Source organism: Schistocerca cancellata, chromosome 7, assembly GCF_023864275.1.
Source record: "Schistocerca cancellata isolate TAMUIC-IGC-003103 chromosome 7, iqSchCanc2.1, whole genome shotgun sequence".
NCBI classification, from domain to species: Eukaryota; Metazoa; Arthropoda; class Insecta; order Orthoptera; family Acrididae; genus Schistocerca; species Schistocerca cancellata.
Genome location: NC_064632.1, coordinates 556,532,102 through 556,559,362, shown reverse-complemented (window position 1 = coordinate 556,559,362; position 27,261 = coordinate 556,532,102). Strand labels below are relative to the sequence as shown.

The 27,261-nt window shown below is 43.7% G+C and overlaps 1 protein-coding gene across 1 annotated transcript in view; it reads right to left on the bottom strand.

Moving 5' to 3' along the window:
- Nucleotides 1-27,261, bottom strand: part of LOC126092900 (ankyrin-3) — a 345,337-nt gene that overhangs the window by 295,533 nt on the left and 22,543 nt on the right. The window contains exons 3-4 of the mRNA XM_049908630.1: nt 22,492-22,688; nt 5,014-5,112 (exon numbers count right to left, since the gene is read on the bottom strand). Of these exons, the coding sequence (XP_049764587.1) occupies nt 5,014-5,112; nt 22,492-22,688 (296 nt within the window). The remainder of the gene's footprint in view (nt 1-5,013; nt 5,113-22,491; nt 22,689-27,261) is intronic.

The window sequence follows — 27,261 nt, the reverse complement described above, 5'->3', positions numbered from 1 at the left end:
GCTCGGCAAACCGTTGCTCTCTTGCAACAGTTTCAGTGGAACATAATCACCTACCTCCTGACTTGCCGCCCAGTGACTACCACCTGTTCCCTAGGTCAAAAGAACATTTGGCCGGAAAGCGATTCAGCTCCAACGACGAGGTGAAAGAAGAGGTACATAACTTTCTGAACAGTGTGGCGGCGAGCTGGTAGGACATGGGCATACAAAAACTGCCACAGCGTCTACAAAATTGCATCGACAAGTGGTTCAAATGGCTCTGAGCACTATGGGACTTAACATCTGAGGTCATCAGTCCCCGGCCGGCCGGAGTAGCCGTGCGGTTCTAGGCGCAACAGTCTGGAGCCGAGCGACCGCTACGGTCGCAGGTTCGAATCCTGCCTCGGGCATGGATGTGTGTGATGTCCTTAGGTTAGTTAGGTTTAATTAGTTCTAAGTTCTAGGCGACTGATGATCTCAGAAGTTAAGTGGCATAATGCTCAGAGCCATTTGAACCAATCATCAGTCCCCTAGAACTTAGAACTACTTAAACCTAACTAACCTAAGGACACCACATACATCCATGCCCGAGGCAGGATTCGAACCTGCAACCGTAGCGGTTGCGCGGTTCTAGACTGAAGCGCCAAGAACCGCTCGGCCACACCGGCCGGCAATGCATCGACAGAAATGGTGATTATGTCGAAAAATAGCTTTATGTTAAAGCTGTAAACCGATGTAAAACATAGTAGAAATAAACAGGTCTGTGTACTTATAAAAAATAGGAGACCTTACTTTTGGGATTACCCTCGTAGAATGGGAAAGGCGTGCGATCTACACTCCTGGAAATGGAAAAAAGAACACATTGACACCGGTGTGTCAGACCCACCATACTTGCTCCGGACACTGCGAGAGGGCTGTACAAGCAATGATCACACGTACGGCACAGCGGACACACCACGAACCGCGGTGTTGGCCGTCGAATGGCGCTAGCTGCGCAGCATTTGTGCACCGCCGCCGTCAGTGTCAGCCAGTTTGCCGTGGCATACGGAGCTCCATCGCAGTCTTTAACACTGGTAGCATGCCGCGACAGCGTGGACGTGAACCGTATGTGCAGTTGACGGACTTTGAGCGAGGGCGTATAGTGGGCATGCGGGAGGCCGGGTGGACGTAGCGTGCTCAACACGTGGGGCGTGAGGTCTCCACAGTACATCGATGTTGTCGCCAGTGGTCGGCGGAAGGTGCACGTGCCCGTCGACCTGGGACCGGACCGCAGCGACGCACGGATGCACGCCAAGACCGTAGGATCCTACGCAGTGCCGTAGGGGACCGCACCGCCACTTCCCAGCAAATTAGGGACACTGTTGCTCCTGGGGTATCGGCGAGGACTATTCGCAACCGTCTCCATGAAGCTGGGCTACGGTCCCGCACACCGTTAGGCCGTCTTCCGCTCACGCCCCAACATCGTGCAGCCCGCCTCCAGTGGTGTCGCGACAGGCGTGAATGGAGGGACGAATGGAGACGTGTCGTCTTCAGCGATGAGAGTCGCTTCTGCCTTGGTGCCAATGATGGTCGTATGCGTGTTTGGCGCCGTGCAGGTGAGCGCCACAATCAGGACTGCATACGACCGAGGCACACAGGGCCAACACCCGGCATCATGGTGTGGGGAGCGATCTCCTACACTGGCCGTACACCACTGGTGATCGTCGAGGGGACACTGAATAATGCACGGTACATCCAAACCGTCATCGAACCCATCGTTCTATCATTCCTAGACCGGCAAGGGAACTTGCTGTTCCAACAGGACAATGCACGTCCGCATGTATCCCGTACCACCCAACGTGCTCTAGAAGGTGTAAGTCAACTACCCTGGCCAGCAAGATTTCCGGATCTGTCCCCCATTGAGCATGTTTGGGACTGGATGAAGCGTCGTCTCACGCGGTGTGCACGTCCAGCACGAACGCTGGTCCAACTGAGGCGCCAGGTGGAAATGGCATGGCAAGCCGTTCCACAGGACTACATCCAGCATCTCTACGATCGTCTCCATGGGAGAATAGCAGCCTGCATAGCTGCGAAAGGTGGATATACACTGTACTAGTGCCGACATTGTGCATGCTCTGTTGCCTGTGTCTATGTGCCTGTGGTTCTGTCAGTGTGATCATGTGATGTATCTGACCCCAGGAATGTGTCAATAAAGTTTCCCCTTCCTGGGACAATGAATTCACGGTGTTCTTATTTCAATTTCCAGGAGTTTATCTCAGATTGACCGAGGGTAGATTGTGTTGGCCCGGAGGCTCGGCACGAGCATTTCGGAAACTGCACGACTTGTCGGGTGTTCGAGGAATCTTGTGGTGAGTGTCTTCAACACGTGGCGAAACCAAGGTGGAACCACGTCCAGATGTCGTGGGGTTGGGCGGCCATCCCTCATTACAGATGTCGGACGTCATAGGCGGGGCAGACTGGTAGAACAGGACAGGCGGCGAACTGTGGCGGAACTAACATCAGACCTTAATGCTGTGCAGAGTACAAGTGTGTCTGACCACACAGTGCACCGAACACTCCTAACGATGGGCGTCCGCGGCCGACGACCCATGCGTGTGCCAATGTAAACACCACGGCATCGGCAGCTACGACTGAAATGGGCGAGTGACCAGCTGTTATGGACATTGGCGCAGTGGCAGAGCGCCGGATGGTCTGATGAATCCAGATACCTTCATCGTGACGGCGATGGGAAGTCGCGAATCCGTCGTCTTCTAGGGGAACAGCTCCTTGACATCTGTACGGCGGTGTAACATCCACGAAATAAATTTTAGCTACAGTGCGACGAGAGGAAATTATGCCTCTAAAACTTATGAACATTATCTATCCGACATATGAAAAAACAATGGAAACGATAATAAATATTAATTATTTATGTGGTGTCACCGCCAGACACCACACTTGCTAGGTGGTAGCCTTTAAATCGGCCGCGGTCCGCTAGTATACGACGGACCCGCGTGTCGCCACTGTCAGTGATTGCAGACCGAGCGGCGCCACACGGCAGGTCTAGAGAGACTTCCTAGCACTCGCCCCAGTTGTACAGCCGACTTTGCTAGCGATGCTACACTGACAAATAAGCTCTCATTTGCCGAGACGATAGTTAGCATAGCCTTCAGTTACGTCATTTGCTACGACCTAGAAAGGCGCCATTACCAGTTTATATTGAGATTATAAAGCCTGTACCGTCAGACCGATGTTCTCCAATTATGGATTAAAGTTAAGTATTCCAATAGCTTCGTACTTTATTTATTAGAGTCAATTCCCATAATTGTTCCAGACCTCACGCCAGTCTGCGTGAGCTTATAGCGTGCATTTCGGCCTCCTCTAGCAACACGGTGTTGGCTCTTCTGCCAACACATCAATTTATATAATATTTTATGATGTAATTGGACATATCGATGTGTATCATACAAAGACAATGATAATTGTAAATTCCTTTTATGATCTGCGTTTGTTGGTTGGCTTTTGTAGGTTGCGGACGCAAGGCGCATATCAAACTGAGGTCTGTTAAGAAATTGTAATTATTTGTTAATTATTACTTGACAATAGAGTTCATTATTATTATAAATATGAGTGAATAATTATTTGTATCTTTAATTCCTCTCTCAATAAGCATTATGTGTGTTAATTATTTCTTTCCGCTGCAAGGAGCGCAGCCATTGATGATAGCGATTTGTATCGCGTTTTTATCTGTTTTGCTTACGAAAATGTCAAAGGTTTGCTTGATGAAAATTAGTCTAAATAGTGCGCAATATTAAAGTAAAGTTTCATAAGCATTTCAAATACTTATCCTATTAAAAAGCAAATTTACTCTAACAACAGAAAGTCTCTATCAATTGTCTGCCGCCATCTTGACAATTATCTCAGCGGCATATTCAAATTACGCAACTCTGCAGACATAAATGCTGAAGGTAATAAAATTGTGTAAAAATAAATGTGCAGCGGTGGTCCCGAACTGATTTTAATGAAAATAGTTCGAAACAGATTGGTTCATTAAAAACAGTGCTCATAGCACGATCCATGTAACAAACTTTTGTTGCTGATGTATGGAGCCGAAATTAATTACGCACGAGTTGCGAAGAATATTGTTTCAGGTAACATACGTCAGTGTTGTGCGCGGCTGATATTCGGTGGTTTTAATCATCATTTTGCTGAAGATAACTGTTTCCATCATAATCAATAGTTGTGTAGAATCTGTTGTATGAACTGTGATTTAGTGACACTTACACACCTTACAGACAACACTTTAACACGACGTTAACTTGGATTTCTGTAGCAACTTGACCAAATATTTAGCCGGGGGAAAAAAATTATTTAGTAATCACTCAATGTAATGAAATAAGATTATCATTCTCATTTACAAATTAGTTAAATACCAAACCACTGAATAACACAGCGAACGCCACAGCGGCTCCATTACACTCTGGGGGACGTATACGCAGGCTTGCATGGGTCCAGTGGAGCTCGTGCAAGGCACCATCGACGGCCAAGGAGCATCGCACACTGGCTGCAGACCACGTGCACCCCTTCCTGACGACCATGTTTCCAGACGGCAGTGACGTCTTTCAACAACATAATGCGCCATGTCACAAGGCCAAAAGTGGGATGGAGTAGTTCGAGGAACGCAGTGGCGAGTTGCAGTTGTTGTGCTTGCAAGATCTGAACGCGATCGAATACATCTGGGATGTGACTGAACGTGGCGTTGGAGCTCACCGCGCCTCACCCCGGGATTTACGGGAATTAGGTGACTCGTGTGTGCCGATGTGGCGCCAGCTGCCTTCAGAGACCTACCAGGCGTCATTGGTTCCGTGCCACAGCGCGACGCCTAGTCCGTGCCAAAGGTGGACATACCGCCTAACACGCAGGTGGTCGTAATGTTCTAGCTGAACAGTGTATAGGCATTAGCACAGGTAATAACAGATAAATAGCAAAACCTCGCATACGAGTTTCAAACGTATTTCCCTTATAACGAGCAGGCGTCCCCGGCCACGTGGTACTCACGTGCGTGGGTACGTCGACCTTCTCGCCCTTCTGCAGCAGCGTGCTGATGATGCCCACGTGTCCGTAGCGCGCCGCCGTGTGGATACTGCGGGCGCCGCCCTGCAACACACGTGGCCGCCACCTGTCACACGCTCTCCACAATGTAAACACAAATGACAGTACACCCGCTTTACAAGAGATAATAATTTTCATTACATGAAATGCTTATTTCAGTAGTGGTACAAGTCCATTTTTGTTCATATTGAGATACAGAGTCCTAAAGTCAAATGAGTACTGAAACATCTGCAATTGAGATACCAGAAATATTCAGGCATATGGCTGCTTGCTAGAGATGAACCTTTCTTTCCGTTTGTTTGGCTCATTAATTTCAGAAGCATTATAGAAAGAAAAGTGGAGGGAATGGACTTGTACCACTATTGAAATAAGCCATTCATATCAACAAACGACACTTATGATGTCTATAACACCATTGTAATAATGCCCAAGTTACTTTTGTTGAATGATTACTTAACGCTTTTCGGCAGACGATCTCCATGCTAAAATTACCTAGTGTTGTTGTTGTTGTTGTTGTTGTTGTGGTCTTCAGTCCTGAGACTGGTTTGATGCAGCTCTCCATAAAAAATTTAAAATTACCTAGTAACTTGTTAAAAATAAACGGCGTTTTCATATCGTCCATCAGTCCTCTGTTAAAATAATTTTATTCTAAGTGGTTGGTGACTTTAAAATACGTGCTCACAACATACGTGAAAAAAAAAGACTTGGCTGCAAAGGTCTCCACCTTCTTTATTTTTTAAAAACAGATACATTATCTTGTATCTTCACAACATACAGGAAAAAATATAAAAAATAATAAAATCGAAGCGTTTCACATGCAGTATTAGAGAAGTACACTCAAAATTACGAGTAAGTGGACTGGTAAGGTACGATGTGGTGATGTCTCTGTAGTTTCTGGGAGAAGAGGAGAATGTAGAAAGCAATGATTATAAGAAGGGACATCTCTACATATATACTCCGCTAGCCACCAAGCGGTGTGTGGCGGAGGGCACAATTCGCGCCAAAATCGTATTCCCCCCCCCCCCCCCCCCCCCACTGTTCCACTCGCGGATCGCGCGAGGGAAAAACGACAGTCTGAGCGCCTCAGTACGAGCTCTTATTTCCCTTATCTTTGAATGGTGATCATTGCGCGATTTGAAAGTTGGTGGTAATAACATATGCTATACATTCTCGGGGAAGACCGGATTTCGGAATTTAGTGAGCAGCCCGTCCTGTTTAGCGCTCCGTCTATCTGCAAGTGTGTCCCACTTCAAACTTTCTATGAGATTTGTAACGCTCTCGCGATGTCTAAATGTACCAATCACGAATCTTGCCGCTCTTTTTTGGACCTTCTCAATCTCTTGAATCAGACCCAACGGGTAAGGGTCCCATCCAGACGAACAATACTCCAAGACTGGACGAACTAAAGTATTGTAAGCTATTTCCTTTGTTGAAGGACATGGAGATACATCATGGCACTAGAGGACGCCGTAAGGAATAAAAACTGTTGGGGTACATAAAGATTGGTATTTATTCGAAAACTAATTGTGGACGCTGGATGCAGGTGTTAATCTGAGAAGAAGAGTTTGGCACAAGCAATAAAATCGTAAGCGGGCCACACCAAAGCAGTCAGGAGGCTGATGACCCAAAAAAAATTTTTTTGATGTAAAAACAGCAATACAATTACAAATAATTACGCTTAGTCAGTAATATCTTGGGGTAAAAATCGAATGGGAAAAATTTGTCCTTCGACTTTTATAGTCATTTCATTCCGGATTCAGAGTTAAGTCATTCTTTTATAATTGATTTTAAGTGGCCTTTCTCTTCAGTCATTGGGAGCATAATATTTAGATCTTAAATGCGAAAATTTATGGTGTATTCAAATATCGCTCTCCTATCTCTAACAAGGCAAGAAAAAAAGCCAATGAATTAAATCGAAAAATCTTTTAAAAATTGGGAAATTAGCTATAGTAATAATTATGTATTGAATATTTTATTTACTAATAGGCGGGGGCAAGCCCATCTACTCCGTATACACCAAGTGAACGGAGAGGGGAAGAGGGGGTTTTCCCGCTATCTGAACTCGAACTGTCCTATCATGCTGTTCTTAGTGATGATGTCCTCATTCCAATAGATATTGTAGAGAGAGAGAGAGAGAGAGAGAGAGAGATACGCAAAACAAACCAAGACGTTTGCACAGGACCGGCTACCACCTGCGTCCCATATCCAACAACGTAATGGCAATGAAAAATTCGAACCAGCCATATCCGCGTTTACTTACCAAACAAACGTGTCTTGGCAGCATGTTCTTCTGCTTACTCTTTCTCTTTTTTCTGTTTACACAAGGTTATCTATTTTTTATACAATTGCATTTTTTGAGGTGGTGTTCAAAGAATTAGGCAAAAATTATAAATAAGGTGATTACATTATATAAAACAAAATATGTCAACTGCAGCTGTCATGGAGTGAAGATTTATATGCACGCTTCAATATGTATGGGAAGAAATTTTTTCAGCTTCTTCCACTTGGAAAGTATCTTCACTATTACTCGTGACTTGTGACATTTCTGTGTTTCCTGATTCTTCTTCTGCAACCTCTCCCTGAGTGTGTAGGACTAATTTGGCATTCTGTACTAGTTGAGGCGTCCCCCTGTGACCACCTCACAGTAACTGGCAACTACAGCTGAAGTCTCAGACAACAGTATCCAGCCTCGTCAATCTTATCTGCTTCAGCCTTTGCAGACGTCTTTCAAGTAGATACACGAATCCGACGACTTCATACTTTTGGTACAGAATATTCTAGTTGTGTTTCTTACTTACGTGTTCGTCCCTTTCGAGTGTAAATGCTTCTGTGTTACAATAAAAATAACTTGAAATAAAACTAAAAATGAAGAAACAGAAATCTACTGGTCCATGTATCAGCTCACTATTATTTTGTTTTGTGCTTGTTACAGAGTCATCAATTTTGGAATACAGCCCTTCAAAATTTTGAATCGAACTTTTTGACTTAAATACCCTCTTGTATTTGTATCTGTAAGTTCGTTTCGAAGCAGTTGAATGATCATTATGTTTCCTGTATGTTTCTTGGTGTGTACTAAACAAAAAGAGCTGAGAGTCAGTTAATGCCTGGTGTTCCAGCTGCAGGATACGGCCAGATGACCGATGCGGTGAGTTATTTTGTTCTGTTAGCGAGTAATCAGTGCAATTCTATCTATAGTTACGTTCCAAATTCCCTCTTATGCATTTCGAATGGATTTTATCTTCCAGTGTGACCTCATTTCGTCAGTTTAAGCGTTTATTGGTTCTTCAGTTTTTAATCAGAAGGAACCGCATTACTTACCACTAGCTTCTAATGTATGACTCAGAAGACGATGAGTCAGCGTGTCTGACCTCTATGCGGAGAGCCTGTGTTCAGTTCGCCGTACTGTCAGCGAGTTTTTCCTCGGTAGGAGGACTGGAACACGGCACACTTAGCCTCGTGGGGCAAATTTAGCGACAGGTAGCGGCTTCAACGTCAGAGAAACTGACAACGGCCGGGAGAACGCAGTGCTCGCCCCACGTGCCCCCTTACGGCATCCGAGTGACGTCTTTGGGAGAGGATGACACGGCGGTCGGTCGATACCGAATGGGAGTCAGAGACAGTAGGCACTACTAATAGAGCTGTGCCTTCTTCCAGACACTGCTTTTCGGTTTTTGTTCTCATCTTCATTCCGCAAGTGCTATTTACAGCTAACCCACTCCTCGCTCACTGTTTCCCACCTCGTTCTATACATCCAGTCTCCTTCCTGGAGGCTTCCAGCCGTCATCTCCTCACAGACACACGCCTACATGTTCTATGTTGACACTCACTTCTTTCTCCCTTCTGGAGTCCACTTCCAAAGTCTTTTAAGTCAGTGGTTGCCACCCATCCTTCCTGGACTGCCGGGAATCATTAGCTGCTTTGTTTCCATTGTGTCGATTACAGTCGGGTGGGCTACTATAAGTTCTTATTGTATTATTCTTGACGTAGTCCGACGTCGAAATCTTTTCAAGTCTCTATTCTTTTAAGTTTGTCTTGCAGATCTGTCTGTGCCCTGTAGATCTCAGCCGTGCTGTACTTTACTGTATTGCCTTCCTCTTGCAAGTAATCACTCAATGAAAAAAATGTGAAAATGTCCGAGCTTGTGATTTACGGTGTTCATGAAAGCAGTTCAGGTTCTCAGATCTTTGGACATACTGCTTTCACAGCATAGTCCGTTACACTCTCTGGACGTCTTCTGAAATCACTTAACATGTTTTTGTTGTTGTGGTCTTCAGTCCTGAGACTGGTTTGATGCAGCTCTCCATGCTGCTCTATCCTGTGCAAGCTTCTTCATCTCCCAGTACCTACTGCAGCCTACAGTCTTCTGAATCTGCTTAGTGTATCCATCTCTTGGTCTCCCTCTACGATTTTTACCCTCCACGCTGCCCTCCAGTACTAAATTGGTGATCCCTTGATGCCTCAGAACATTTCCTACCAACCGATCCCTCCTTCTAGTCAAGTTGTGCCACAAACTCCTCTTCTCCCCAATTCTATTCAATACCTCATCATTAGTTATGTGATCTACCCATCTAATCTTCAGCATTCTTCTGTAGTACCGCATTTCGAAAGCTTCTATTCTCTTCTTAACGTTCTCAACAATAAAAGACCTCCATTTCGCACTAGGCAGTCTTTATAGTTTGGGAGCCTTAGCATTTAAACTGAACCTATAACGTCCCCTCTCCAGGCGAACTATTCTAGTGCCTCGCTGATTCGCCTGCTGCGTCCTGCCTGTAGAGGCAAGTTAAGTATCGCGTGTTGTTCTCATTTATCAATTTATTTATTCATTCATCCTTAGATTGCTGACCTACATTGGATGCATTAATGTATACTTAGAAGTTACAGGGTAAATTAGGACTGGGCATATTATTTTACAACCCCCCTCCTCCCCCACATAATCATGGACCTTGCAAGACAAGGAGGTGAGGCTTCCGTATCTCAGCCATAAAGATACCCGTACCGAACGTACCACATTGGGGGAGTATCTGTTGAAAGGTCAGGCAAACGTATGATTACTGAAGAGAGGCAGCAGCCTTTCCAGTAGTTGTAATGGTAACAGTCTGGGTGATCGACTGATCTGGCGTTGTAACATAAACCAAGTGGCCATACTGTGCTGGTAGTGCGAACGACGGTAAGAAGGGGAAACTATAGCCGTAATTTTTCCCAGGGCATGCAGCTCTACTGTATGGTTACATGAAGATGGCGTGCTCTTGAGTAAAATATTCCGGAGGTGAAATAGTCCCGCATTCGGATCTCCGGAAGGGACTACTCAGGAGGACGTCGTCATCAGGAGAAACAAAACTGACGTTCTACGGATCGAAGGGTGTAATGTTGATCCCTTAATCGCGCAGATGGGTTAGAGAATTTAAAAAGGGAAACGGATAGGTTGAAGTTAGATGTAGTGGGAATCAGTGAAGTTTGGTGGTAGCAGGAACAGGACATCCGCTCACGTGAATTAAGAATCGTAAGTACAAAATCAAATATGGGTAATGCAGGAATAGGTTTAATAATGTATAAAGACATAAGAATTCGGCTAAGATACTATGAACAGCATACTGAACACGTTATTGTAGCAAGACAGACACATTGGTACAAGTTTATATGCCAACTAGCAACGTAGATGACGAAAAGATTGAAGAAATTTATTATGAGATGAGAGAAGTTATTAGTTAGTTAAGGGAGACGAAACTTTGTGATGGAGGACTAGAACTCGATAGTAGGAAAAGTATGAGAAGAAAAAATTGTAGGTGAATATGGAGTGGGAGAAAGGAATGGAAGAGGAAGTGCCTGGTAGAATTTTGCACAGAGCATAATTTAGTCATCGCTAAAGCATGGTTTAAGAATCATGAAAGAATGTTGTGCACGTGAAGAGGGTTGGAAACACCAGAAGCTTTCAGACCAATTATATAAATATTTTGAAACCAGATTTCAAATTGATTGTGAGACATCACCAGGGGCAGAAGTGGACTCTGATCACAATTTATTGGTTACGAACTGCAGATTAAAACTGGACAAATTGCGAAAAGGAGGGGATGCGACCTGGGTAAGTTGAAAGAACCAGAGATGATTGCGAGTTTCAGAGGGAGCACTGGACAACGACTGACTAGAACAGAGGAAAGGGATACGGTAGAAGACGAAAGGGTAGTTTTTAGAGATGTAACAGCGAAGGCAGCAGAGGAGCAAATAGGTAAAAAGTCAAAATCTAGCAGAAATCCTTGGATAACACAGGTTATATTGAATATAAGTGATGAAAGGAGGAAGTATAAAAGTACTGCAAATGAAACAGATGAAAGGGAATACAACAGCCTAAAAAATGAGACTGACAGGATTTGCAGGAATGGCTAGAGGACAAATGTAGAAGCATAATATAGAAGCATATATCACTAGGGGAAAGGTAGTTATCTCCTATACGAAAATTAAAGAGGTGTTTGAAGACAAGAGAACAAAAGTGTGAATATCAAGAGCTCAGATGGAAAACCAGTCCAAAGCAAAGAAGGGAAAGCAGAAAGGTGGAAGGAGTATATAGAGGGTGTATACAAGGGGGATGTACTTGAGGGTAATGTTATGGAAATTGAAGAGGAAATAGATGAAGATGAGACGGGAGATTACTGAGTGAAGAATTTGACTGAGCACTGAATGAAGTCGGAACAAGGCCCCGCTAGTAGACAACATTCCGTTAGAACTACTGATAGCCTTGGGAGAGCCAGCCATGACAAAACTCTTCCATCTGGTGTACAAGAGATATGGGACAGGCGAAATACCCTCAGACTTCGAGGAGAGAGTAGTAATTCCAATTTCAAAGAAAGCAGGTGCTGACAAGTGTGAATATTATCGAACTATCAGTTTACTAAGTCATGGTTGCAGAATACTATCACGAATTCTTTACAGAAGAATGGAAAACATGACAGAAGCTAACCCCGGGGAAGATCAGTTTGGATTCCGGAGAAATGTACAAATACATGTGGCAATACTGAGCTTACGATTTATTTTAGAAGATAGGTTATAGAAAGGTAAACCTACGTTTATAGCATTTGATTTGTAGACTTAGAGAAAGTTTTTAGCAATGTTAAGTGGAATAATTTCTTTGAAATTATGAACGGAGCAGGGATGAAATACAGTGAACGGAAGGCTATTTACAGTATATACAGAAACCAGACGGCAGTTATAAGGGTCGAGGGACCCGACAAGGAAGCAGTGATTGAGAAGAGAGCGAGACAGGGTTGTATGTAGCCTATCCCCGAAGTTATTCAATTTGTACATTGTGCAGGTAGCAATAAGGATACCAAATAAAACTTTCGAGAAGGAACTAAAGTTCACGGAGAAGAAATAAGAACTTTGAGGTTTGCTGATACATAGTAATTCTGTCAGAGACAACAAATGACTTGGAAAAGCAGTTGAACGGAATGGACAGAATCTTGAAAAGAGGATATAATATGAACATCAACAAAAGCAAAACAAGTATAATAGAACGTAGTCGAAATAAATCATACGATGTTGAGGGTATTGGATTAGGAAACGAGACGCTTACAGTAGTAGATGACCTTTGGTATTTGGGAAGCAAAACAAATGATGATAGCCTAAGTATTGAGGATATAAAATGTAAACTGGTAAAGACAAGAAAAGTATTTCTCAAGAAAAGAAATTTGTTAACACTGAATAAAGCTTTAAGTGATAGGAAGTCATTTCTGAAGATATTTCTATGGTGTGTAGGTATGTATGATGTGAAACATGGACGATATACAGATTAGACAATAAAAGAATACAAGCTTTTGAAATGTATGTGGTGCTACGGAAGAGTGCTGAAGATTAAAGGGGAAGATCACATCACTAATGAGGAAAACTGAATAGAACTGGGGCGAAAGAAATTTGTGGCACAACCTGATTAAAAGGACGGATCGGTTGGTAGTACACATTCTGAGAATCAAGGAATCACCGGTTTAGTACTTGATGGAAGTGTGTGTGTGTGTGTGGGGGGGGGGGGGGGGGAACGTAAAAATCTTAGAGGGAGACCAAGAGGTGAATACAGTAAGCAGATTCAGAAGCATGTCAGTTGGAGTAATTATTTGGGGATGAGGCTCACACAGGATAGAGTAGCATAGAAAGCTGAGTCAAACAGTCTTTGAAGAACACAATAACAATATTTTGCAATAGATATAATGAATGAAAAACAGACAGACAAAACTTAATAATCAGTTTCATTTAGTATATCTAGGGAACCAATTTCATTTTCCGTTACAATGCTTGATTCTTGATCAAACATGAAGAATGGCATGTGCACTTCTCACTGACACAGTGTATGGAAGCTCACTGCTCAGGTTACAGTTTTAACACAACAATTCTTCTTTCCAAGTTCTTTTCAACTAGTCTCAAAACGTTCCTTAATACCGAAGAAATATGTTGCGCTCAAGCACTGTCTTAGTTTTGTTTCGAAGACTGCTGGTACTTCTACATTTCTTAAACTGCCTGGTTGTATGTTCTACAGTAGGCATCCAGCTTTAGCAGAATCCTTAACAACCAGATGTATACGGTTACTGTTAATGTGAAAATCATCTTTGACGTCTCTGACGCTTGTGGATGTAATTGTGCGATTCCCTGTTTAGCATCTGTGCACAGTTTACTATTGAGTTACATCACTGTTTCCATATACATACACAGACAGAGGCGACTGTCAATATTTTAAATCGTTTGAGTCCGATTTTGCACGACTCTCTTGGTGACTATCTTCCGACAAATCTGATACTCTTGTTTTGATTGATTGATTTATTTTTTACAACTACTGCAGTCTACGAGGTGCGACAATAAAGTAAGGAGACTGACGTGAAAAAAAATGTTGCTTACCGTTTTAGTCAAGTTTAGTGTTATCTCCTTCAAAGTAATTCCCTTCTCACTGCACACACTTTTTCCAGCACTTCTGCCATTGATGGTGACATTTCTGGACCTCATCTTCTGTAATATGGTCCAAGACCCTCGTCAGAGCTTTTTGGACATCTTGTGTTGTTTGAAAATGGTGTTCTTTGACCGCCGTTTTGACTCTTGGAAATAGAAAAAAGTTGCACGGAGCGATATCTGGTGAACAAGGTGGCTGTGGTAGTACTGAAATTTGTTCTGCCATCATCATCATCATCATTTAAGACATTATGCCTTTCAGCGTTCAGTCTGGAGCATAGCCCCCCTTATACAGTTCCTCCATGATCCCCTATTCAGGGCTAACATTGGTGCCTCTTCTGATGTTAAACCTATTACTTCAAAATCATTCTTAACCGAATCCAGGTACCTTCTCCTCGGTCTGCCCCGACTCCTCCTACCCTCTACTGCTGAATCCATGAGTCTCTTGGGTAACCTTGCTTCTCCCATGCGTGTAACATGACCCCACCATCTAAGCCTGTTCGCCCTGACTGCTACATCTATAGAGTTCATTCGCAGTTTTTCTTTGATTTCCTCATTGTGGACACCCTCCTGCCATTGTTCCCATCTACTAGTACCTGCAATCATCCTAGCTACTTTCATATCCGTAACCTCAACCTTGTTGATAAGGTAACCTGAATCCACCCAGCTTTCGCTCCCATACAACAAAGTTGGTCGAAAGATTGAACGGTGCACGGATAACTTAGTCTTGGTACTGACTTCCTTCTTGCAGAAGAGAGTAGATCGTAGCTGAGCGCTCACTGCATTAGCTTTGCTACACCTCGCTTCCAGTTCTTTCACTATGTTGCCATCCTGTGAGAATATGCATCCTAAGTACTTGAAACCGTCCACCTGTTCTAACTTTGTTCCTCCTATTTGGCACTCAATCCGTTTATATTTCTTTCCCACTGACATTACTTTCGTTTTGGAGATGCTAATCTTCATACCATAGTCCTTACATTTCTGATCTAGCTCTGAAATATTACTTTGCAAACTTTCAATCGAATCTGCCATCACAACTAAGTCATCCGCATATGCAAGACTGCTTATTTTGTGTTCACATATCTTAATATCACCCAGCCAGTCTATTGTTTTCAACATATGATCCATAAATAATATGAACAACAATGGAGACAGGTTGCAGCCTTGTCTTACCCCTGAAACTACTCTGAACCATGAACTCAATTTACCGTCAACTCTAACTGCTGCCTGACTATCCATGTAAAGACCTTTAATTGCTTGCAAAAGTTTGCCTCCTATTCCATAATCTTGTAGAACAGACAATAACTTCCTCCTAGGAACCCGGTCGTATGCCTTTTCTAGATCTATAAAGCATAGATACAATTCCCTGTTCCACTCATAACACTTCTCCATTATTTGCCGTAAGCTAAAGATCTGGTCCTGACAACCTCTAAGAGGCCTAAACCCACATTGATTTTCATCCAATTGGTCCTCAACTAATACTCGCATTTTCCTTTCAACAATACCTGAGAAGATTTTACCCACGACGCTGATTAAAGAGATACCTCTGTAGTTGTTACAATCTTTTCTGTTTCCATGTTTAAAGATTGGTGTGATTACTGCTTTTGTCCAGTCTGATGGAACCTGTCCCGTCTCCCAGGCCATTTCAATTATCCTGTGTAACCATTTAAGACCTCACATTCCACTGTATTTGATGAGTTCCGACTTAATTTCATCCACCCCAGCCGCTTTATTGCACTGCAATCTACTGACCATTTTTTCCACTTCCTCAAATGTGATCCTATTTCCATCGTCATTCCTATCCCATTCTACCTCGAAATCTGAAACATTACTGATCGTATTTTCACCTACATTGAGCAACTCTTCAAAATATTCCCTCCATCTGCCCAAGGCATCCACAGGATTCACCAGCAGTTTTCCTGACCTGTCCAAAATACTTGTCATTTCCTTCTTACCTCCCTTTCGAAGACTGCTAATTACACTCCAGAATGGTTTTCCAGCAGCTTGACCCATACTCTCCAACCTGTTTCCAAAGTCTTCCCACGATTTCTTCTTGGATGCTGCAATTATCTGTTTGGCTTTGTTTCTTTCTTCAACATAACTTTCTCTTTCTACCTGGGTTCTGGTATGTAGCCATTTTTGATATGCCTTCTTTTTCCTTTTACAGGCTGCCTTGACTGTATCATTCCACCAAGCTGTTTGCTTCATCCTACTTTTACACACTACTGTTCCAAGACATTCTTTAGCCACTTCTAGTACTGTGTCCCTGTACCTTGTCCATTCCTTTTCCAATGACTGTAATTGACTACATTCAACTAATTGGTACCTTTCTGAGACCGCTGTTATGTACTTGTGCCTGATTTCCTTATCCTGAAGTTTCTCCACTCTTATCCTCCTACATATGGACCTGACCTCCTGCACTTTCGGCCTCACAATCCCAATTTCACTGCAGATTAAATAATGATCAGTGTCATCAAAGAATCCCCTGAATACACGTGTGTCCCTCACAGCCTTCCTGAATTCCTGATCTGTTATTATATAGTCAATGACAGATCTGGTTCCCCTGCCTTCCCAAGTATACCGGTGAATGTTCTTATGTTTAAAAAAGGAGTTTGTGATTACTAAGCCCATACTGGCACAGAAATCCAGGAGTTGTTTCCCGTTCCTGTTGGCCTCCATATCCTCTCCAAATTTACCCATAACCTTTTCATACCCTTCTGTTCGATTTCCAATTCAGGCGTTAAAATCACCCATGAGCAGAACACTGTCCTTGTCCTTTACTCTAACAACTACATCACTGAGTGCCTCATAAAAACTATCCATCTTATCTTGATCTGTCCCTTCACAATGCGAATATACTGACACAATCCTAATTTTCTTGCTAGACACTATCAAATCTATCCACATCAGTCGTTCGTTTACATACTTTATTGCAACTACGCTGGGTTCCATTTCTTTCCTGATGTAAAGCCCTACACCCCATTGTGATATTCCTGCTTTGACTCCTGACAGGTAGACCTTGTATTCTCCCACTTCCTCTTCTTTCTCACCCCTTACCCGAATGTCACTAACAGCTAAAACATCCAGCCCCATCTTACTTGCAGCCTCTGCCAGCTCTACCTTCTTCCCAGAGTAGCCCCCATTGATATTAATAGCTCCCCATCTCATTACAATTTGTTTGCCAAGTCGTATCTTAGGAGTCCCTGGTTTGTCAGTTAGAGGTGGGACTCCGTCACCTCCAAAGGTCCGAGGCATTTTGCTCTGATTGTTGCCAGCATCATATTTAAAGTACCAGGGAAGCAGGTTGCTAGCCTTTCTTGCCCCGAGTCCCATTGGGTTTTACCCCTAACGGCTGAGGGACTAACCGGTGGATTTGGTAGTCTTTGCCGTATGAGCACAAAGGTGACCACGACTCAGAATATGTCCGAGATGCCCAACCTTATTCCAAAGTAACTGGTATCCCGACTGTCGGGACCACTTACTGGACCACTCATACGTTGCCCGTGGTTCATGAACTAGGACATGACTACAGGAACCCACACCACGAACCACAAATTTGTTCTGAGGTTAAAAAAATCTGTACTGACAGAGCAGTATGGGATGGCGCATTATCGTGATGCAGAATCCAATTATTAGAAGAACCGTTTCCCGATTGATGTTCAGTTCTTCTGCAATCATTTTCTCGGATAATCTTCGATCAGATCGTACGAGTTCAGCACCCTGGCCAAGTTAACATCCGTCAGTGAGGTTGATGGTCGTCCACTGCGGTCTTCATCTTCAACATTCGTTCTGCCTTCACTTAACATTTTATGCCAACGAAAAACTTGAGCTCTTGGCATAGCCTCCTTTCCAAAAGCCTTCTGAAGCTTACCGTAAGTTGTCGTCGCGTTTTCACCCAATTTAATGCAAAAAGAAATGGCATACCGTTGCGCAATATTATGTGGTTCCATTTCCGTGACGAGAGATACAAACCCGTGTTAACTTATTACAGCATAACTCACGACTGAGCAGTTGCATCGATGTGTCGCTTGGACTAGAAGCAGGTTATAGCCCAAGGTCAAAGATTTTGTGCCTACGCAAACCTGCAGGGTTGCCACATCTTGCAAAGAAAATCAATCTCATTACTTTACTGTCACACCTCGTATACACACATTTGCTGCTCTACTCCGTGCAGTGCGATAAATTTGCATATTTTAGACGATTGTACAGATTTAACAGCATGGAATGATCATATAATGTTGATTGTCGGTAAAGCAGATGCCAGACTGAGATTCATTGGAAGAATCCTAAGGAAATGCAATGCGAAAACAAAGGAAGTAGGTTACAGTACGCTTGTTCGCCCACTGCTTGAATACTGCTCAGCAGTGTGGGATCCGTACCAGACAGGGTTGATAGAAGATATAGAGAAGATCCAACGGAGAGCAGCGCGCTTCGTTACAGGATCATTTAGTAATCGCGAAAGCGTTACGGAGATGATAGATAAATTACAGTGGAAGACTCTGCAGGAGAGACGCTCAGTAGCTCGGTACGGGCTTTTGTCAAAGTTTCGAGAACATACCTTCACCGAAGAGTCAAGCAGTATATTGCTCCCTCCTACGTATATCTCGCGAAGAGACCATGAGTATAAAATCAGAGAGATTAGAGCCCACACAGAGGCATACCGACAATCCTTCTTTCCACGAACAATACGAGACTGGAATAGAAGGGAGAACCGATAGAGGTACTGAAGGTACCCTCCGCCACACACCGTCAGGTGGCTTGCGGAGTATGGATGTAGATGTAGATGTAGATGTAGATATCTATATCGACTGTGTGTGACATTTACTTCATTAAAAATACACGGCTGACGATTTTTGAACAGATCTTTTGTATATGATTTTCCAAAGCCATAACTCACTCTACTGTCAGTTCCAGGAACTTGTAACTTTGAACTTCTGTTATCAATGTATCCTCAGTCTTATATTTAGTTCCTCTTCATTTTTTGTTCTCTTTGCAAATATTTTGACATAGGCTCTTTTCATTTATAAATAGTTTGATTTAGTTTAAATATCCATTTTCCCTCCCCTTGTCCATGGTAGTTCTTTTTAATTCGTGTATGCATCTGCTACTTACAATGAGTAGCATACGTGATTACATTTTCTTTTACTGATGCTGCCGTATCGTTCAGATTTCTATTCTTTCAAGGTGGGTCGCTCGTTAAACAATGAACCGCAATTTTTTCTCAGAGAATAATTCTTCCTAAGTGTTAGAATTTGGTGACATAACGAATCAATATTTATTTCACGTGTACATTTACGCTCTGATCATCTTCGAAATGCGTCCCACGTAGAGAATCCTTAAGTGGCCCAAATAGATGCAAGTTCGAGGGGTGCCATGTCTGGGCTAAGGGGATGGACGAGGCAGTGATGTCCAACCCAATTTGGCGATGTGTTCCAGTGGTCTGACACTTGTGTTGGAGCAAGATTTCTTTTGGATTCTTGTCAGGCTAGATACGTCAGAAACGGTTCTTGAGTTTGTTCAGACTTTCGCATATGCCTCTGAATTAATGGTTGACTGTTTTAGCATCACTTTCAGTACCACAGAAGAATGTCATCATGACTGACAGTTTGTTCATTTTTTATGGTTGCGGACGGTGCCTCACCAGTGACTGGCTTTTCTTTCTTTTTTTTTTTCTTCCCAACTCAAAATGATGTACCCATGTTCCGTCACCTGCAACGATCCGTGATAATAAGGTCCTCCATTGGCCTCAAAATACCCCAACAGTTCAGGTGAAGTGCTTTTTCTTTGAATCTTGTGGTCTGTTGTGCCCGTCTTTGGTACAGCTTAGATATCCAAGAACTTGAGTCACTGCACACGCACTTCCAGTGCTCACCGATAGGTGTAGAGCCTAATATGGAGGTGTGACACACTGGTCTGCACGACTGAAGATATAGGTGCGGTTTAGCACGTCGCAAAAAGTGGCTGCGATGGTACGTCCCGAATGTGGCCGTTCATGGAGCTCAGTTTCTGCACTTCCTGACCCTGCAATTCTCTTTGCCCATCGCCCAGTAGTATTCATATTAACTGCACTACACACGAATGTTTATGGGTATTCATAACAGTTTCTTTTACTGCATAAAAGAATTAAATTACACCAGATTGCTGGAAAGGAGAGTGCTGCGTAGACGTCTTTTTTATGGTTCACTACAACTCTGCCATCTGTCGGAATTTGTCGAAGCTACGTACACGTGGTAGATTAAAACTGAAGAAATTGCAAAAAGGTGGGAATTTAAGGAGATGGGACCTGGATAAACTGAAAGGACCAGAGGTTGTACAGAGTTTCAGGAAGAGCATAAGGGAACAATTGACAGGAATGGGGGAAAGAAATACAGTAGAAGAAGAATGGGTAGCTTTGAGGGATGAAGTAGTGAAGGCAGCAGAGGATCAAGTAGGTAAAAAGACGAGGGCTAGTAGAAATCCTTGGGTAACAGAAGAAATATTGAATTTAACTGATGAAAGGAGAAAATATAGAAATGCAGTAAATGAATCAGGCAAAAAGGAATACAAACGTCTCAAAAATGAGATCGACAGGAAGTGCAAAATGGCTAAGCAGGGATGGCTAGAGAACAAATGTAAGGATGTAGAGGCTTATCTCATTAGGGGTAAGATAGATACTGCCTACAGGAAAATTAAAGAGACCTTTGGAGATAAGAGAACCACCTGTATGAACATCAAGAGCTCAGATGGAAACACAGTTCTAAGCAAAGCAGGAAAAGCAGAAAGGTGGAAGGAGTATATAGAGGGTCTATACAAGGGCGATGTACTTGAGGACAATATTATGGAACTGGAAGAGGATGTAGATGAAGATCAAATGAGAGATACGATACTGCGTCAAGAGTTTGACAGAGCACTGAAAGACCTGAGTCGAAACAAGGCCCCCGGAGTAGACAACATTCCATTGGAACTACTGACGGCCTTGGGAGAGCCAGTCCTGACAAAACTCTACCATCTGGTGAGCAAGATGTATGAAACAGGCGAAATACCCTCAGGCTTCAAGAAGAATATAATAATTCCAATCCCAAAGAGAGAAGGTGTTGACAGATGTGAAAATTACCGAACAATCAGTTTAATAAGCCACAGCTGCAAAATACTAACACGAATTCTTTACAGACGAGTGGAAAAACTAGTAGAAGCCGACCTCGGGGAAGATCAGTTTGGATTCCGTAGAAATACTGGAACACGTGAGGCAATACTGACCTTACGACTTATCTTAGAAGAAAGATTAAGGAAAGGCAAACCTACGTTTCTAGCATTTGTAGAGTTAGAGAAAGCTTTTGACAATGTTGACTGGAATATTCTCTTTCAAATTCTGAAGGTGGCAGGGGTAAAATACAGGGAGCGAAAGGCTATTTACAAGTTGTACAGAAACCAGATGGCAGTTATAAGAGTCTAGGGACATGGAAGGGAAGCAGTGGTTGGGAAGGGAATAAGACAGGGTTGTAGCCTCTGTCCGATGTTATTCAATCTGTATATTGAGCAAGCATTAAAGGAAACAAAAGAAAAATTCGGAGTAGGTATTAAAATCCAGGGAGAAGAAATAAAAACTTTGAGGTTCGCCGATGACATTGTAATTCTGTCAGAGACAGCAAAGGACTTGGAAGAGCAGTTGAACGGAATGGACAGTGTCGTGAAAGGAGGATATAAGATGAACATCAACAAAAGCAAAACGAGGATAATGCAATGTAGTCGAATTAAGTCGGGTGATGTTGACGGTATTAGATTAGGAAATGAGACACTTAAAGTAGTAAAGGAGTTTTGCTATTTCGGGAGCAAAATAACTGATGATGGTCGAAGTAGAGAGGATATAAAATGTAGACTGGCAATGGCAAGGAAAGCGTTTCTGAAGAAGAGAAATTTGTTAACATCGAGTATAGATTTAAGTGTCAGGAAGTCATTTCTGAAAGTATTTGTATGGAGTGTAGCCATGCATGGAAGCGAAACATGGACGGTAAATAGTTTGGACAAGAAGAGAATAGAAGCTTTCGAAATGTGGTGCTACAGAAGAATGCTGAAGATTAGATGGGTAGATCACGTAACTAATGAGGAAGTATTGAATAGGATTGGGGAGAAGTGAAGTTTGTGGCACAACTTGACCAGAAGAAGGGATCGGTTGGTAGGACATGTTCTGAGGCATCAAGGGATCACCAATTTAGTATTGGAGGGCAGCGTGGAGGGTAAAAATCGTAGGGGGAGACCAAGAGATGATTACACTAAACAGATTCAGAAGGATTCAGGTTGCGGTAGTTACTGGGAGATGAAGAAGCTTGCACAGGATAGAGTAGCATGGAGAGCTGCTTCAAACCAGTCTCAGGACTGAAGACCACAACAACAACAACGTACACGTGCAGATGAAACGTCGTATTAGAAGTACGTAAAATTACGTATTCCTGTACGTGTTAGCGTCTGCAAAAAAAAGTTGGGTCATTGATTATTTAAGGCCCCTCGTAGAACTTAGGAACTCACCTTGTTGGGCATGTGTAGGTAGACGCCCTTCTTGAAGAGCATCATGGCGCACTCGGTGTGACCGTTGAGTGAGGCGATGTGCATCAGCGTGCTGCCGTCCTTGGTGCGCTCGTAGATGGACGCCTTGTACTTGTCCGCCAGCAGTTCGATGACGCCAGCGTGACCGTTCTCCGCCGCCAGGTGCATCGGCGTCCGGTCTGCGGCACGTGGGGGAGGACCAGATCAACTTTAACTTGCAGACAGGAGCACCTTAGAGGGTGACAATTACTAAACAACACGAAAAAAAACGATATTAGTTACAGACTACGGCGTGCACATACTTTATTCAACATGTAAATGTCACTATAGTATTCGAATTTAGGTTATGACATGTTCGATATCCCTGCCATCATTAGCGATAATGTGTCGCAGACAAAAAGCGAAAATTCTGCATGACCCGCTGAACTGTCGGAACATCGACGCTGTCGATGACCTCCTGAACGGCTGTTTTCAGCGCCTAAATGGTTTTGGGTTATGGCTGCACACCTTGTCTTTAATCTAGCCCCAGAAAAAGAAGTCGCATGCGTTCAGATCCTGAGAATAAGGCGGCCAATCGAGGTCCATGCCAGTGGCCTCTCAGCACCCCAGAGCCACAGTGCCATCCCCAAAGTGCTCCTCCAGCACATCACTCTCCTGCGTCGATGGGGTCGAGCTCCGCCTTGCATGAATCACATCGTGTCGAAATCAGGAGCACTTTGAATAATGCGGATAAAATCTGTGGTGTCACCGCCAGACACCACACTTGCTAGGTGGTAGCTTTAAATCGGCCGCGGTCCATTAGTACATGTCGGACCCGCGTGTCGCCACAGTCAGTATTTGCAAACCGAGCGCCACCACACGGCAGGTCTAGAAAGACGTACTAGCACTCGCCCCAGTTGTACGACGACTTTGCTAGCGACTACACTGACGAAGCCTTTCTCTCATTTGCCGAGAGACAGTTAGAATAGCCTTCAGCTAAGTCCATGACTACGACATAGCAAGGCGCCATTAACCATATCTGGAGAGAGTCTCATTTGTATAGTCAAGAGCGATGTACCACAATGTTGGAATTAAAGTTAAGTAAACAGACGCTACGTACTTTTCTTTAGTGCATTAATAACGTATCCTGTTCCAGACTTCACGCCAGTCGGCGTGTGTGTACGCGTGCCTTTCCGTTACCAGTCACTGTGGACTGGCTGTCTTGTCAGTCCACTACAAAATCACCTTTCAAAACCTTCACGTACCGTTCGGTAGTCACCGTGCCATAAAGGAATATCGCACCGGTTATTCCTTGACTGGACATTGCACAGCACACACTCACCTGTTGATGGCGAAATGCGGATTCTCAGTCCCCCAATTTTGCTTACCGACGAACCCATCCAACTGAAAATGGCCGACAACAACACGGCGAGTGCACTTGCGCGTACTAATTCCCATCATGTCTCGCGGCCAACAGTGCAGTTTGAACGTCCCCACGCAAACCGCTCAGAAGTTGTGACAGTTTTATTTCACACAGTTCAGTAACTGTCACCGTGTAACTAAAGCCGGAATTGGCTGCCCTTCAAATATGAAATGCCTCTGACGACAGTGGCAAGATGATTGTCAAAACAGCACAGTCCACGCTAGCGTGAATAATTGACGAATATTCCACCAAAAAAATTAGACCAATCCTAGAGAGGAGAGGCGCGCAATCCTTGAGGACTGCACACAAATAGATCTATAAAAGAAAGGATTCATATGCAAGCGACGGAGGCAACTGTGAATGACTTGAGGGAAGCCTCTCTAGATAAGCGTCTCCACCAGTGAAAGACGGCGAGAATGGAGCTCATACTCAATGCGTGATAAGAGATGGGAACTCAGGCAACAGACAGACAGTAAGAATTAAACTCTCCAATACAGTGGCTACACTTTGACTGTCTTGGTGGTACTTGGCAGTTTGTAGAATGTGGACGTTAATGACTTTAACTTCCAATCATTAAGAATTTCTGTTTTGTACTCAGAACGAGTTAGCAAGCAGTCCTTGTGTGTGCAAATAAACCCCTGTTAGAGTTTGAATTAAGACAAAACAGAAGCGATTCCGCTACCTCTCCGTGTATAACACATCTCAGTAGAAGAATGAGGTTCCTGTGAGAAGGAAACAATAATCTAGGAAACAGATATTACAACTCCTCTGAAGAAGTGTAATATGTATATTAAGTTAGTCAGAAGCTACAATAGCTATACGTCGGTATAAATTGCTTGCTTCAATGAAAATAAGTAAGTCATTTCAGACTTTAATGTGGAGAGCCTCCGCAGATTCGACTAGGAGAGAAATGTGTGGATAACACCAATTAGATAAAGGGATAAGCCGACAGGACATGTCTGAGAAAAAAAAAAAAAAAAAAACACCTCTCATGATTCTATAGGGAGCTCCAGAGGGGAAAAACTGTAGAAGAAGGTAGATATTGGAGTATTTATAACGAATAATCGAGGATATTGCATCGAAATATTTTATGCATACGAGGAAAACGCCAAAAAAGCAGCAGTCACCATCTGAGTGATTTAGGTCGCATGCACATTGAACTCACCAGTACAGGTTTGTTTCAAATGGTTTTGACACCGCAAAGAGTAGAGACACGTGCTTCCCCGCTCTCAAATCGTCCTGTTTCAGTCGCAACTGTCCACACGTGATAATAGGAAAGCGTAGTACTGTCTGACTGACCTTGACCGTCAGCTCACAAACATACAGGGACCGGGGGAAACGCGTAACATCACCGTGCCTCACCTTCCTCCCTCCCTCTCCTTCCCATCCCCCCCCCCCTCGTAAGTTACAACTGTTCCTTCGATACCAACTAATCACGGTCGTCCAGAACATCCATGATGCCCTACTCCACCTGCAACGGCAGGGGAAGGAGGTTTGTTTCTGCTGGGTGCCGGGGCACGTGGGTATTAGGGGAAACGAACTGGCGGATGTGGCTGCCAAAGATGCATGTTCCCTCCCTCTCGTTGTTGAATGTGCCGTCCCCCTCCATGCTGTTACCTCCCTTTTGCGTTTTCGTGTTATGCGTCAATGGGAAGAGGAGTGGCTGGCAGTCGGTGAAAATAAGCTGCGTCTGGTCAAGGCCCCCAATCTGCAGTGCTTGTGGCGTCCCGATTACTGTCCACCACATTTTACTACACTGTTCTTTATTCTCTGACCAGAGGGCGGTGGTTTCCTTGCCACCGGATTTGCCCTCTATTTTGCAAGACGACGCAACGACTGTGGTTAAGGTCTTACGGTTTTGTGTCCTCTCCAATTTGTTGCCTCGGATTTTAGGTAGAGGATTTTAATGTGCTGCTGGGTGACTGGCTCACCCAGGCTTTAGGTAAGAGGTCCGCCAGTCACGATTACCTACTTGTTTCACTTCGATTTCTGTTCTCTTTTCCTTGTGTTTCCTTTCCTCTTTTAGTGCGTTTCTTCTCCTCTTGTTTTGCCTCTGTATGTGAGGATTTGGAACTGCGTCAGGTCTGTGTCTTTTAGCCGTTCTCCTTCTTCGGTGTCCGTCTTCGTCCCTTCACTGCATGTGTTCCTGTTTCTATGCGTTTGGGCGCTGATGACCACGCTGTTTAGCGCCCGAAAACCTCAAGCCACACACACACACACACACACACTAATCACACTGCTACACACACACACACACACACACACACACACACTAATCACACTGCTACACACACACACACACACACACACACACACACACACACGTACGAACTCGTGCGCCCGCGCGCGGGCGCTCCATACAGTTTGCAGGGGGCAAAATCTGGGGTATGGAATATTTTTAATTTGAAGGCGAATGGCCGCTCATGAATACCCACAGAAATGATCCAGTTCCGACCCTGTTAGAAACCTGCGTTAATACCGAGATGTAAATCACTTTGTTGAAAGAAAAACACCTGACTGCACTATATTTCTTCCTTCCCCTGAAAGCTAGGGGCGGCTGCAGCACCTCTCGCCACCCAGTATGGGTGCTCTTGCCCCAGAGTCGCCCATCTTGTTCTCTGTAGACCACTTGGCGTCCAAGTAAGACCGCTGATGAGTCTTTGAATCCCACTTGCTACAAGCTACAATGGATTCTGAAATTAATTATCACAGTGTTACTTCCGCGTCTGAAGTGTTTTCATTATTGTTGTATAGCAGTACAATATACTTGTGACTCACTTAATAACAGTACTGATCTAATTTACAGGTTAAGGTGCACTTACTACGACTATAGTTGGACCTTTGTACAAAAGTAAAATAGCACTTTAAAGAAACTAAAACAAGTCTGTCTTATTTGATAAAACACTTAAAGATTTATTCTACATTACAAACACACGTGGCTCATTTATTAGCACTACTGGTGTAACTTAGAAGTTAACGTACACTTGTTGCTTTAAACACAAGTGTGGACCCTCGAATACATTCAGTCTCTTTCTCTCTCTCTCTCTCTCTCTCTCTCTCTCTCTCTCTCACACACACACACACACACACACACAATGTAGAGGAAGGCAGATATTGGAACATTTATAACAAATAATTCAAATATTTCCTGCATATGAAAAATGAGGTAAAAGAGCACTAGTCAGATATATCTGCAATGAACTCATCACTACAGCTTTGTTTCATACGGTTTCGACGTCCCAAAGAACTTTGGCGTCTCAAAGAATGGACATGCATGGTTCCACAGTCACAAGCCGCTCATACATTCAAATGTAGCGCCTGTCACTCACGCTCTCCGAGGCAGGAGAGAT